Source organism: Balaenoptera ricei, chromosome 6 (genome assembly GCF_028023285.1).
Source record: "Balaenoptera ricei isolate mBalRic1 chromosome 6, mBalRic1.hap2, whole genome shotgun sequence".
Taxonomy (NCBI): Eukaryota; Metazoa; Chordata; class Mammalia; order Artiodactyla; family Balaenopteridae; genus Balaenoptera; species Balaenoptera ricei.
In genome coordinates this window covers 11,949,572-11,964,310 of record NC_082644.1, presented here as the reverse complement: position 1 = coordinate 11,964,310, position 14,739 = coordinate 11,949,572, and the positions used below count along the sequence as shown (strand labels likewise).

The window sequence follows — 14,739 nt, the reverse complement described above, 5'->3', positions numbered from 1 at the left end:
AGCAGGTTTCCGAAGCCCCTGGGGTTACAGCTTTGGGCTCCTTATTCATTCTAGGGCAGTGACTTTCCAAAGGTTTGCCTGCAACCTCTAGTAAGAAATACATCTTCTTTTCCCATTTAGGTTGTTACATAATATTGAGCAAAGAATTTGAAAAAGAATAGATACATGTATATGTATAACTGAATCACTTTGCTGTACACCTGAAACTAACATGACATTGTTAATCAACTGTACTCCAATATAAAATAAAAAGTTAAAAATAAATACATCTTATGCTATGACCTGGAACTTACATACAAATATAAAATTGAAATACAATTTCCATAAAACAATATCTCCGTTACTGCCTGGAATCACTTTGATATGTTATTTTCTATTTCCGTTTCCATTTAAATTCTCTTCTATTCCTATTTTTAAAAAATTAAATTTGGGTGGCACACACTAAGTTGATTTCACAATCCAATGAGTTACAACTCGTAGTCTGAGGAACACTGTCCTAAGACTTATATCCTAGTTCGAGAGTGTTGAGAAGCAGCACAGTGCCGGAGCTAAGAACTTGGACCCTGGAAGCAAAACACCAGAACTGACGTCTTTGTTCTCTCACTTACAACCTGTGTGGCCTTGAGCAAGTTACTTAACCTTTCTAAACCTCAGTTGTCTTGTCTGCGAAATGGGATAATAGAGTTGTTGTGAGGATTAAGTGAGTATATATATATATATTGACTCAGAAAATTGTCAGGCATCTAGTAAATGTTGCCTATGTGTTAGCTACCACCACCGCCATCATCATCATCATCATCATCATCATCTCTGATCCCTCCTGTTATCCTATTCTAAAATGAAGCTAAATTGCAGTACCACTAGTGGGGGCGGGGGAAATAGCAATACCAAACGATTTATTTACAAAGCTGTGCAAAACTACAGTGTGAGGGGCAGGGTGGGGAGGTGCCCTGGGATCCTGTTCACACAGGCTGCCCCCACCCCACTCCTGTTTGCAGGGATAGGAGGAGGGAGACTCCTTTCCCAGCCGTGGTTTGGCGTTCTGGATAAAGGGATGACTGCTGGATCTGAAATGATCCCCTCTGCCTTCCACTAACAAACGTTTTATTTCCTCACTAGCTCGCTATTTGTGACCACCTAGCATCCCACACCCCTAAGGTGAGGACTTCCTTCTTACTCTGCATCTTGGGGACCACGTTAGAATGTCAATCCATGCAAAGGAAAATTGGATTTGTTTTCTTACCAATTCAGTGCACTCAGTCCAACACGGGGCAGCCCACAAGCGGGGGACGGGGGGCGGGGGGCGGGGTGGTAAAAAGAAGGCTGGCGTGTTTCAACCCTCCTCACCCAGCACCTCAGATACTCTGATGGTCCAACTAAGGAATAAAAGGGGCGTCTGGCACCTGATGGGCAGAAACCAAATTCAAGAACGTTCTATCAATCACACAAAGGACAAATTCAAGAAATAAAAAACCGGAGACTTGGAGTAAATGTTTCATTATTGGTCATGATGATCAAAAGATGATGGTTAAAACACACACACGCACACGCACGGACACACGCACGCGCACACACCCACACACTCAGACCTCATCCCCCAGCCGCAGGGCCCCCCACACCCCCTGCTGGCGTCTCCGGCCAAGCCCTGCAGCTCTCGCTCCACCCAGGACTCCGCCCTTCACTTGGAATTCTACCGCCTGATTTTAACTTCCCTCAAGGCGGTGCCCGGATGCTCACTGTGAAGAAAAGCCGAGGACTTGCCCTGGGCTGGGTAGCAAATGCCCACGAGTCCTCCGTCTCCCTTTCCAAACCTCGGCTCCTTTTCTCCCCTCTCCCACCCCATCATTGTTCCCCTGAAACAAATAGGATGGCTTCACAGGTCAATTCTTAACATGTACAAACACCAAAAGCAGAGGAAACGCCCCTGGCCACCCCCCTCCCCCCAAACCCCAGTGCTGGGAGAGCAGCCAGCGGCGGGCGAGGCTGCCTCGGGAACTGCGGAGCCGCTGGAGCTGTCCGGCCGTTCTGGAAACTTCTTTGCCTCTGGGCTTTACCGGGAGGCCTCCTCCTTCAGCTCCTTGTTTTTCCGCACCTCCTCCGCGTGCTTGTCCTGGGAAGGAAGGGAGGGAAAAGGACAGGTCACACGGGCTTCCCCAGGATAAAGGGAGGCCGAGGGGCAGGAGAGCCAAAGCAAAGAGTGTGGCCACCACAGGAAGTGACGAGCAGGGTCTGCAAAGGCGTCCTGAGAAGGGGCAGAAGGTGGCAGGTGAGGCTGGCAGGAGGCAGGTGAGCGAGCCTGCTGGTGGGGCCCCTGGATGCTCGTTGACTAGACACAGCCTCCCCGGGGGAACCCACCTGGCAGGGACCACCAGCCTCCGCCGCCCTTACCTGGCCGTCTGGGGGCTGCACTGATTACACGGCTTGACTTAATGTAAGGAGTAGCTCCATGTAGCTTGTGCCAGAAGAGCAGGTAGAACTCACTGCAGGTGGCCCCTGCACACAGGCAGCTGGACTGCCCTTGTGTTTCCTGCTCATCTCCTTAGCGAGGGTTGTCTTAAGCCCCCTGACGAAAGGTGAGGGCTTGTAAAGTATAAATCGACTAAAGAACTTCTGGAAATGTCCAGCTCCACAAAGTGGCTTTTTTTGTAAGTGTGGTAAAAGAATCCTCTTTTGTGTCCCAGCATCATCAAACCAAACGATAGGATCTGACTTCAAACGCCCATCAGCTGTGTGACTTTGACCAGCTCACTTCACCCGTCAGGCTCCGTTCTCTGGTATTGAAAGGGAGGGGCATGGATGGGAAGCTCTTTTACCTCTAGAATTCTGTGATTTTAGTGTTCACTTCTAGGGCTTATCTCGGTCTACCTTACATCCCTGCTCATGGTGAAGACATCTGGGTCCTCCTTGTGGGCAGGGAGCACGTCTTTTCCTCTTTGTATCTCCCAGTTCCTCATATGGCACTTTGTGCATGCTAGGTGCTCAGTAAATCCCGTCTCTGCCAGAGCCTGGCATCCACCCAGATATCATCACATCCAGGTATGGGTCAGCCTGGGGGAGACCCACTGAGGCAGCCCAGGGTCCCAGGATGTACCTTAAACTACAGATCTGTCCCTGGAGAGGCCCGAGAACTTTCCATGTCCCTGGGGAAAGTGTGGGGAGTGGTACGTCTAGGGCAGTGGTTCTCAACCTTGCTGTGCATCAGCATGACCTGAGAAGCTGGTTAAACTGAGGTCCTCAGGCACCATCCCTAGAGAGCCGGGATTGGTAGGTCTGGAGTAGGGTCCAGGTATCTGTAGTTTTAAACTTTACACCAAGTGAGTCTGGTGCGGATGGCCAGTGATTCACACAAGTACTGACAAAGAGACATCATTATAGGTGTCCCTGGCCTGGGGCAGAGCACACACCTGTCTCTCATCCCACCTCCTGCCTTCATCATTGGGCAAAGGTGAAGAGTGGTCAAGATTCCAGAGGTGTGAAGCTCACCCAAATGTCTGCTCTGACATCTTGTTTCTTTGAGGCTTATCTCACTTCCAAAGCTCTTCCTCCAGACTGTGGACCTTCCCAATCTCTCCAGCTCAGAATCTACCTCTATTCCCAAGTGAGCTCACTGAAGAGAACCCTAGGTTTCTGGACTCCCTTTCCTTGGCCTCCAGTGGCTCCCTGTCTGACAAAAGGCCGGCGGGATGATTGTGGGCTGGTGTCCCTGAAACAAGCATTGAAAGAGCCACCTGGGACTTCCCTGGCGGTCCAGTGGTTAAGATTCCGTGCTTCCAATGCAGGGGCCGCGGGTTTGATCCCTGGCTGGGGAACTAAGATCCCACATGCCTCATGGCACGGCCAAATTTTTAAAAAAAGAAAGAAAGAAAGAAAAAAGAGCCACCTGGCCTCATATCCAGAGAACTGGGCTCTAGTCCCAGCTCCACTGCTTAGTGGCTGTGTGACCCTGGACAAGTCATTTGACCTCCTCTAACATGGTTTCCTCATCAGTAAAATAAGAATAACACCCATCATGCTTACCTCATTGTGAGGATAGGGGTATGATGAAATAAAAGTGTTTTGCAGATTTTCAATCCCATATCATGGCTCTAGCCTCAATATTTCCCTTGGGTTTAGCCTAGGAACCCATGCCCCATCCTATCCCAATCCCTACTTTTTTATTTCCTGCAAGAGTTTGCTCCTACCCATCCCTCAATAACTGGGGAAGCCTGAAATCAGACCCGGAACACTTCCCTCCCATGTGATACTTGATGGAGGCCTTGCTGCCCCTAGAAGGATGGAGAAAGAGAGCGGAGGACCTGCCCCATGCTGGCCAGCTGCAGGGCCTACACCACATCCAGATCCCCTGTGAAGAAACCAGATCTTTGTAGTAGCTTTGCCAAGGGCCTGAGACTCTAGGTGGTTGGGCAGAAAGGAGCGGGGACCACGCAGCTCACCATGGGACGAGGCCACCGATCGGGTCCCGGGAGTCACCGCGCAGCAGGCGGCGCCTGGAAATAAAACACAGAGCTGGAGCTCTCCCAGGAGCCGCAGAAGAAACGGGGGCAGCCGTGGGACTCAGCAAATGAGGCCAGCATGTTCTCAGCAGAATGGGCTGTTATTCCACTGACACGTGGGACCAACCCCAGTCTCTCACATTTCTCGTATTCAGGTGACACCATTTGGTTTATTGACAAAAGGCAGAATATTGGAAAGACCAGTGACTCACTCAGTCCATATCAAGAGATTTGGAGAGGATTGTGTTTCCTGCTCGACGGGCAACTCAGCTCATCATGCCCTTGGCTTAGAGCCAAGAGCTCAAGTCAGCATCTTTCATTAAGTCAAATCGGTCCATTCAAGGATGAAGCCAGGAATGTATAACTGCCTGTTCATCCCTACTCCCCTGCATTAGGCAGGCTTTCTCTAGAAGATAAGAGGTCTGATCTCCCTCAGACAATGAGAAATTTCGATTGTGTAGCTGGGCAGCATGTCACCCAAGGAATTCCAAAGCTCGGTTCATGTTTCTTGCCTCTGACTTCCCAAATCATCCCTTGGAACTCTCTAAGGATCTAGCCTAACAGAATTCTAGCCTGAGGCTGCTTGCTCCCTGAAATGATCTGCGTGTCCATTATACTTGCCGTGGAAGGAAGAACAGGTCCCAAGAGTCTCCTCTCTGATCCGAGGCCACTTACCTTCTCTTGCAGCCGTTCCAACATGGCGGCAAGGTGGGCCTCCCGGTTCTCCTTATTGGACTCCATCTTCTGAGCCAGTTTTTCCTTTGCCATCTTGATGAAGTTGTTGTTTTCCTCAATGGCTTTTTGGATCACCTCCCGCTCATGTTCTCGCTTCTCTGCCAGGTGCTTCAGGAGCTCAGCTTCCTGGTACTAGTGGAGCATGAAGGGAGAAAGAGGCCCTTGAGGGTGAACATGCCGGGGTGTGTTCTTAGCGTCATGACTTAAGAGCTCCACACTCAGAACACACGTCTCCCTGAGCCTGGTTGCCCGGCCTGTGGGCAGGAAGCAAGGACACTTCCTGGATTCTCCCACTGGACCCTCGGTCCTCTTTGCCATCATTCATTCATTCATTCATTCACAAATATGGAGTGGCCAGATACTAAGTACCAGGCACTATTCCAGCCACTTGGGAAAGAAAAAAGTCTACTAGAGACAAGACATGTATAAATAACTCTAACCCAGGCTAGCATGCGACATATGCCTTGAGAGATAGACAAGAAGTGCTCTAGGAATTCAAGGGTGATAATTTTCAGCTTCAAAGATGAAGGAAAGCTTACGCAGAAATGGCATAAGACTTGGGCCATACGAATCCATAGAGAGCAAGGAAGGCGCACCAAGGGGTGAAGGTATACCACGCCGTGACCTTCTTCCCCCTCCTCCAGTGAAGGACCCCTTTCCTTAATTGTCTAGCCTTTCCCTAAATCCACAGTGTTGGTCAATGTCTTACCTTGTCACGATAAGGTCACCTCTGGGAGTTATGAAATTCAGTGACTTATCCCCCTAACCGAACTCCTAGCGACCTGGGGCTTTTACCTCTTTGTTTCCCTCAGTGGTGTCTCATTCTCTGCCCGGTACCTGGAAGAGCTGCCTAAATATCTATCAGCTGGTGGTGACCTGACACCCCAGCTCAGAGCCACCGCCTGTCTTCCTCAACATCCTCCCCCTCACGTTCAGACAGAGGGGAAAACAGGACAGCACTGACCTTCCTTCTCTCCTCAGCCGCTTCCAGCTTCTTCTGGATTTCTTCCAGTGATGGGTCTCGCCTCCTGGGGAGGGAGGCATTGAACTCGGGCACCCCATCAAAGGAGGGTGGCTTCAGGATGACTTCAAAGGACTGGCCAGAGGTGCATTTGTTCAGCTCGATGACTTCCATGTCGGAAATTACACACCAGTTCAGGTCCACCGTGTCTGCTGCAGAGAGCAGAAAAGGGGCTGCTCACCCCCTGAAGACCATATGGGGCCCCCCCTAAAGCATGCACACATGCACACATACATGGGAGGTCTGGGGTCCCCAAGGCAGACCAATGACCAGGGTTCTGGTTCTGTCCTAAACATGGCACCGAACGTCGCTGGGCTCTGATGGGGCTGAAGGAGTTGGTAGCCCACAGGAAGGTCTCAGACTCTGAGAGCAGGGGCCCCAGGATAAGGGATTCCTAATAATGGCTGTAGCAACTGGCTTTGCTTCTGCTTCTGACAAGGTTCCTCCAGTAGCTGAGCTCTTGCTCATGTTGGCACACACTGAGGCGTTTACTTACCACCCACCTCCCGTCCACTCCTTGCCCCACTACCGATCCGATGGTTCAGCCTTCGGACACCTCTCCCCCTGCCCCCTCCTACCCTGCTCTCTTCTTTCTCTCCAGTCAGTACTGTCTCTCCGCTGGCTTTCATCTTTTCTCCTACACTCTCTCCCACACCAGCCTAAACAGAAAAAACAATCTCAGGTGACCCAAGCACTCCCACCTGTCATTTCCAGACCAAACCCATCCTTTCCTTTGAAGCCCCAGGAAACTAAGAGGTGACCTATTCCCTGACCACCACCTCCAATCAGGACGTGGCCATTCAGTGTTCCCTGCCAGTGTCCTGGGACCTGTCACAGGGCTCAGGTGGCATAGCGATCCCTGAGCCTCCTTGGGTGGCTGAAGAGCGGAAGTCCCTTGCCACATCTGGACCTGCTCAGAGCATTCTCAACCCTTCACTGAGGAGACCTGTGGGCAGCTCATTTACACCATGACTGTCCCCCTTCTAGGCTAGGTGTCCCCGAGGGCAGACCCCCTGTCTACTCGGCCTCTGCGTCCTCCACGGTACCCATCTGTTACACGCATGAACAAAAGCTGAGATCGAGGGCACTCTGCAGAGGGTCTGACTCAGACCCCCAGCTGCTGTCTGGTACCCCAGGCTGCAGCCCCACGCCCACCTTCGCGTGGAACTTAGACCCTCAGAATCAGCTGTGGTGATTTTACTGGCTCTGGGAAAGAGAATGCGATGTAGGGAGGAGATTTTCAGGAAACTGCGGTGGAGGTGCTGGCCTCCTGGATGCAAGCTACAGGAAGCTTCCGTCCTTCCTCTCCTGACTGTGACCCTCACGTACCTTCATATTTATAGGATGACTTATTCAGGGGGTCTGCCAGGAAACAGGAGCAGAACAAGGACACCAGCGGTAGCTCCTTCATCTTCTCTTTGTAGGCTGTGGAAACACCCGACAGGTGAAGAGGGCGACCCCCTTCCTAGACTCAGAAGCCAGCACCCATGCAAGTGTGGGTGCCTGAGCAGCGGGGGGTCACCGAGCTCCACAGAGGCACCCAAACCACCCAAATCCACCCCTTGGCTGGAGATCCAGCCCCTTTTGCCCTGAGCAGCCCCATTCAGGATCCCTGTGTGTGATTTGGACCCACTTCCGTCCACCTGCGCCTTCCAGCGCACCCAGAGGACCCCATCTTCTCTCCAGCACATCATCTCCCTTTGTGGTACTGAACACAAAATGCCTGCAGGTATGGACCCCAAGCGCCAGTGCCCTCGCCCCCACCGGCACCCTGGACCTCACATTCTATGTCCCCGTACGTGCCCAGGACATTCTGTTCCTTTTGCTCCAGGACGGAGGAAACCCACACTCCATTCTCAGAGTACTTGGCAGTGCTTCCCTGAAGGTAAAGAAGGCCACTGCCATCCCTGCGGTCCTGCCTCTCCCTGGGTGACAAGGTCAGGCTGTGAGCTTTCCCTGACCATCCCAGTGCAGTGGTCAAAGCCAGTGGGGTTGGTGTCCATGAGGGCTGGAGGGGTCCCCCCACCCCCATTTGGTCTCTCAGTGTTTGGGGAGGATTTGGAAACTGGGAGGTCACGAGTTAGAGCTGATATCTATTGGGTTTTTGTTTTTGTTTTTGTTTTGCCATGTCGCACAGCTTGCGGGATCTTAGTTTCCTGGCTAGGGATCGAACCCAGGCCCTCGGCAGTGCAAGCGCTGAGTCCTAGCCACTGGACCACCAGGGAATTCTCTAGAGTTGATTTGTTGGGTCCAGTCCAACCCACCCCCTCTGGGCCCTGGTGTGTGCTCCTGTCGGCCCCTCCCCCATCCCTACTGCCCTGAACTCTCCCCTCATTTCCTTTCACAAATTGAAAACAGGATTAACTGCAAAAATGATACATGGGCATTGTAAAGACTTTTTTAAAAACAAGTGCAGATGAGTAAACGGAAGAAGAGCTCAGCTGTGATCCCACCCCTCATCCAAAGATAACCTCTTTTAACCCTTAGGTGTATTTCCTGTCAGCCTTTTATCTTTTCTATGCACATGTAAGTACATCTATGCAGGTACAGAAATACCCTATGCTGCAGTGCCCCATTACATAAACGGTTTTTGTACCTACCTGCGAGGGTCATGTTTTCTGGAATGTGAGAGGTGAGTCCTAGTGAAAGTCAGGGTCTGCCACCAGCTCAGGACACTGTCACAAATCCGAAAAGCAGATCATTTTAGCTGACAGGTTATTCGCATAAGGAAGGTCTTTACACAACTGGGGAGGAAATCCCAGGAGGTACCTCATCTGCCCCCACCTCCAGGCTGACTCTCCCTTCCCCAAACACCGACCCCCCCCCCTTCTTCCACGTCACTCAGTCAAGTTCAGTTTCCAAGCACTGAACGTGGAAAATTTCATAATTGAGAAGTTTATAATTTCATAATTGGTTTCCCAATCGCAAGACCCCCTGAGTCTCAAACATGGGTTTCCCCAAACTGAATGTATCAATGGATGTTCATCTGTCTCCCTGTGCAGCTCAGTGGCCTGGTCCAAAGGAAAGGTTAAGGTGAGAAAAAACCTAAGCCAGAATCGCCTGGGAGGTATTTGCAAAATAACTCTGTGTCCTGAATTCCTCCCTACACCCAGCCCGGACCTTCCTGCCCAGAGCATTCTGACATTGGACAGAGGATGTCAAAATACCTCTTCAGTTGCCCCCTCACTCTCTTCCCCCTTGCCTGCCCTGAACCAGTGTTCTAAGCACTGCTTGACCCCCTTTAAGACAACCCTGGCCTATGAGAAGAAACAAATACTAAGGAATAATGTAATCATTATGTGATTCGCGCAGAGATGGAAATCAGCATTCAGGATTACTATGGGAGCTCAGAGACAGGGCTCCAGACTCAGCACGAGGCCTGGGGAGCTAGGAAGGGGGCCCCCTGGTGTTAGCAACACTGGAACTGCTGAATGATGAGTCGAAATTAAGCAGGAGACGGCAGGGACGGTGTTCTGCCAGGGGAACAGCACATGCGAGAGTCGGGGTGAGAAAGCCCGGTGTCTATGGGGTCTCAAGCTGGTTGATGCTGGACCAGAAAGTGTGAAGGAGGCGAAACAGGAGAGGCAGGGAGGGAGCAGATTGGGGAGTGTCTGGGGGACAGGAGGTGACAGATATCTACTGAAAGCTACTATCTGATGGAGTGAGGAATAGCCAGCAGTGAGTGGCCGTCATGGGGACCACTTGATCCTTGGCTGCTGTGATGGTTAATTTTTGTGTCAACTCAACTGGGCTGAGCGATGCCCAGATAGCTGGTCAACATCATCCTTGGGTGTGTCTGTGAGGTTGTCTCTGGAAGAGATGAGCGTTTGCGTGACAGACTGAGTAAAGAAGATGACCCTCCCCAGTGAGGGTGGGCATCACCCAATCCACTGAGGGCGTAGAACAAAAAGGCGGAGAAAGGGAGAATTTTCCCTGCCTGCTTGAGCTGGGACGTCTGTCTTCTCCTGACCTCAGGCATGGGAGCTCCTGGTCCTCTGGCCTTCTGATTACACCACTGGCCCTCCTGGGCCTCCAGCTTGCAGCCAGCTCTCATCGTGAGACTTCTCAGCCTCCATAATTGCATGAGCCACTCCTTCATAATAAATCTCTTTCTATGTGTATCCTATCGGTCTGTTTCTCTGGAGAACCCTGACAAACACAGCCACTCTCAGGGGTCGCTGTGCCGGCAGAGGGTGGCATGAGCCCACAGCTTCACTGCCTGCCGCTGCATGAGCCAGAGCGACTCTGAGAGCAGCTGAGAACCCCTTTCCCCGCTTACTGAAGTGTTTTCCCTCTGGGGACCAGGGTCTGTGCTGGCTGGGGATGGGCAGGGGAGCGGATGGGAGCAGCTCTGGCTTTGGGGCTGGGCCGGTGTGGAGTCAGACACAGACTTCATCTCTCTCGTAGCTGTGACTGGTTACTTCACATGTCTAACCTTGCTCGCCCCATCTTAATTCTGCACAGAGTTGTACAAATTAAACAAGAAAAGCGTCCAGCAAAAGGGAACGTTTAATAAATATTAGTTCCTTTTCCCCTGCTTTTTACAACAAGGTCGCTACCGGGTACCACATACACCTGCTTCCGAGGCCTCACCAGCCCTGCAGGTAAGGACTGTGGTCCCCATGGGCAGGTGAGGAAACGGAGGCTCAGGGTGTTTGTGTGGCTTGCTCAGGGTCACGCAGCTAAAAAGTGAAAGTGCAGAGATGTGCAACCAGGTCAACTGGCCTTGAAGGGCTCTGTTCCCTGCAGCAGCTCTGTGTGCTTCTCCTTGTGCTTCGGAGCCGCAGGCCCCTGTCGTGCCCCTCCCAGTGCAGCACAATGGGCCTCTCTCCTCGGAGTCAAGTTGATCCTGGTAGTACCAGCGAGTCCCCAAACAGCGATGCGGGCTAAGTGCCTGGGTACGACAGCCCTGGTCATGAGCTCTGTTCCACACCATCTCCCATTCACGTCCAGGCTGATTGATGGGGTGACTGGCAGAGGGAGTGAGCCGTTGCCAGAAGAGGGCACGGCCTCAGACCTTAACCTGGGTAATGAATCAGAAGTGGGGGTCCAAAAAGGAAAGAGGAGGCAGAGAAGGCACCCTGAGAGAGAAGGGGACTGAGCTGGGCTTTTTCTGTAGGCGTGGGTACCTGGAGTCAGGGACCTTGCCCTTTGGCTTGAGCTGGAAATGATAATTAAGACCCTACACTCATGGAGCACTTTACTGATTACAGTTCTGGTCGCCTACATTATCCCAGTTGATCTTTGCAGGAGGCCTGGCTGGGCTGGGCTGATAAGACAGGCATCATCAGCTTTGCTTTTCATCAAGAACCTGGGGCTGAGATGTTAAGACTCTTAGCTAAGGTCACACAGCTAGCTGGTGTAGAGCTGGCTCTAGGATCCAGGTCTTCTGACTTATAAGCTCTTCTCTTGTGGCCAGTGGAAGGACTGGATGCTAACTGCTGTCTCCTCCATGGTCCTGGGGACTCGGGGAAAGACAGTCTAGCCTCAGGATATGATTTAATGAAAAATATGTATTAAGTGCTCTCTACACGTCAATGGAAGATGTTATGCTAGGAGTTTTAGGTGCAGGAGGAATCAAGTAGAGAACACAGGTCAGAGAGACAGAGAAGGAAGATGGGGCAGGGAAGAGGAGACATCCTAAAGATGGGCAGAGGGGACTTCCCTGGCGGTCCAGTGGTTAAGACTCTGCACTTCCAATTCAGGGGGCATTGATTTGATCCCTGGTGGGCGAACTAAGATCTCACAGGCCGCGCAGTGTCACCAAAAAATAAGGTAAAATAAATTTAAAAAAAAAAAAAAAGAAGATTAAAAAAAAAAAAAGATGAGCAGAGGTATGCATGGCCAAGGGATTTGCAGCTGAGATCTCTCAGCTTCACAGGGCTGGAATCTGCATCATTAAGCATGTGTATTTATAGAGCATCTACTATGTGACAAATGATTTCACTTTTTCATCGTGACCTTGTGATGTAGGAATTACTATCCCTGTTTTATACAGGTGCGAATTGTGGCCCAGAGAGGCTAAGTGACATTTCCAGGGTCACTCAGTGTAATGGGTTGAATGGTGTCCCCCAGTAAGGTATGTCCACGTCCTAATCCCTGCACTTGGGGAATGTGACTTTCTTTGGAAAGGGTCTTTGCAGATTTCAGTAAGTTAAGGATCTCAAGACGAGATCATTCTGTATTATCTGGGTGGCACCTAAATCCAATGACATGCAGGGGAGAGATACACAGGGAGAAGAAGACCATGTAAAGATGGAGACAGAGGTTGCAGTGAAGCTGCCACAAGCCAAGGAATGCCTGGAGCACTGGAAGCTGGCAGAAGCAGGAAGGACCCTCCCCTAGAGTTTTTGGGGGAGTGAGGCCCTGCTGACACCTTCATTTTTGGACTTCTGGACAGCAGAACTTCGAGAGAAGGATTTGTTGTTGATTTAAGCCTTTAAGTTTGTGAGAATTTGTTACAGCGGCCGCAGGAAACTAATAAACTCAATAAGTGACAGAGCCAGGGTTCAAATCCATGATTCGTTCACTGCATCTGAGCTTCCAGTGTTTACATGTGGTCTGATTTGCTCCTCAAAATAATCTGTGTATGTGTACCTGTGGGTACAGGTGCCCTGATAATTCCTCATGCCAATAGTCACATCATTTCTATCACACTCAAGACCCACAAGAACATCCTGAGAAAGGCTATAAGGGGATAGGAGGAGGGCAAGACTCTTCTGGAAGGCCCAGCCATGCAAAGGGGTCCTGAGCCCCTGGGTGGTGGCAGCCACAGCAGAGACCCTGACTTTATCTGTAATTAACCTGTGGCGTCAACATTGGGTGGGACCAGCCACACCCCCCTCCCCAGCACTCAGCCTGACTGCCTGAGGACTCCGGGAACTGCCAGGGAAGGGCAATAAGAGGTGTTATTGCCAAGGTCAGAGAGGACAGAATGCCAGGAATTCAGGGAGGCCGGTGAAGATTGATAGACAATAAAAGCTAGAGTAGGCGGGAGGCCATGGGGACAGACCCAGCAGTGGGAGATTCTAGCCAACACGTCAGCTATCAGCGCATCATCAGGTAAAACCCCTGCTGAGCCAAACCTCAGGCCCTCCCAGAGGCTCCTTGCGCGTTTTCTATTAAGGCAGAGGCCAATCCCAGGCCTTGCGTTGCCCCTAAGGAAGACCAGGAAACTGACTGAATCCAGCGATAGCAGAGATCAAAGGGGCCCCCAACTGAAGGTGGAGACATCACGGTCACTCAGCCGAGAACCACAGAGCCGGAGCCTGAGCTCAGGACGGTGGCTTCCCGGCCCCCGCCCAGGGCTCACTCCCACGCATTTCTGATGGGCACAGACTTGTTGGTCAAGAAGCGGGGCCTCCCTGGGCAGCTCAGCCCCTGTGCTGTCAGTTATTGATCCAGCCTAGTCAGTGGTGAGAGGACTCAAGCTTCAGGTGGCAAAGGTAGGAATGTGATGGGGTTTTGATGCAATTTATAATAGATCCTGCCTTGCCTCTAACTTTGCAATGGCTCAGGAACTTGACTGCGTGCTGGGCTTGTGGACTAGGTTTATTGGGGAACAGAGAGGGCCCGCTGGGCTGCACGCAGGATGCATTGGGACCAGTTGCTAGAACAGGAATAGGAAGAGACCTCCAGACCAGGGAAAGGGTTTGTACTTTGTCTTCTGTTCAGTAGGAAGCCACTGACATCTTTTAAATAAAAAGGAGGAGGGGAAATGGTGATGCCGAGGATCATCGCAGTAATAACAGCTATCACTTTCTGTGGCCAGTGGCTGGCAGAGAAGAGCCTCCAGCTCTCAGATGCCACATGGCCTTTTACTGTGTGCAAGCCTGATCTCCGGAGGCACCTCTGACTGCCAACACGACCCAAGTGAGCAAGCGTTTTTACTTGTCACTGCAAACACTGCCCAGATAATGCCATCAGGATGTGTCACATTTCATGTGGACTGTTTTTGAGAGAAAATAAGCTAATGCACAACTAAATGGTTTGAATAGAGTGGACCTTGGCAAGAATGTTCAGAGACAGTAAAAGAACTCTGGTACAGAATCAGGCCGTGGAAGCGCTGAGTTCTGACCCACGTGCTTTAGCCACAAGCAGTACAGGAAGCTGGCTCTTTAGGTTCATGCCAATTATCAGTCTTTTTAAAAGCCCTGTTGAAATTATAATATTTACCGGAAATAAGCTGCACGAGCTACTTAAATGTCATAGAATCATATCCATACGTATCATGTCCATATAGTAACCTGGTTATTTCGCGCTGATAGGCAGCCGTATGTCTTCTTCGGGTTTTTAAAAAGAAAAGGAGATAAATTATTTTTTCATGATTGTGGTTTTCATTCCTTCCACAATATTTATTGAATATTTAATTCTGTGCCAAGCCCTCAGCTAGTTCCTAAAATAACCACAGGGGTTTTCAATAATGAAAGAATGAAATGGGTCCCCTGGGTGGGAATTTGGAGCCTCTGGAAGTTTCTGCTAGCCTTTGGC

At 51.0% G+C, this 14,739-nt stretch overlaps 1 protein-coding gene and 1 non-coding gene across 5 annotated transcripts; both read right to left on the bottom strand.

Annotated features, from left to right (window-relative positions):
- Positions 1 to 2,050: 2,050 nt before the first annotated feature.
- On the bottom strand, positions 2,051 to 8,862 carry STMN4 (stathmin 4). Of its 4 annotated transcripts, XM_059926230.1 has the most exons (6): positions 8,850 to 8,862; positions 7,579 to 7,674; positions 6,828 to 6,908; positions 6,193 to 6,401; positions 5,169 to 5,360; positions 2,051 to 2,110 (listed from the first exon to the last, which is right to left on the bottom strand). In XM_059926230.1, the coding sequence occupies exons 1-6, from the start codon at positions 8,860 to 8,862 to the stop codon at positions 2,051 to 2,053; spliced, it is 651 nt and encodes a 216-aa protein (XP_059782213.1). The 4 variants fall into 4 exon arrangements, with proteins under 4 accessions (XP_059782213.1, XP_059782214.1, XP_059782215.1 ...); XM_059926231.1 differs by lacking the exon at positions 6,828 to 6,908; XM_059926232.1 differs by lacking the exon at positions 6,828 to 6,908 and having other exon boundaries at positions 6,193 to 6,398.
- On the bottom strand, positions 8,402 to 8,474 carry TRNAA-UGC (transfer RNA alanine (anticodon UGC)). The gene has a single exon. It is a non-coding gene; the product is annotated as a tRNA-Ala (tRNA).
- Positions 8,863 to 14,739: the final 5,877 nt, after the last annotated feature.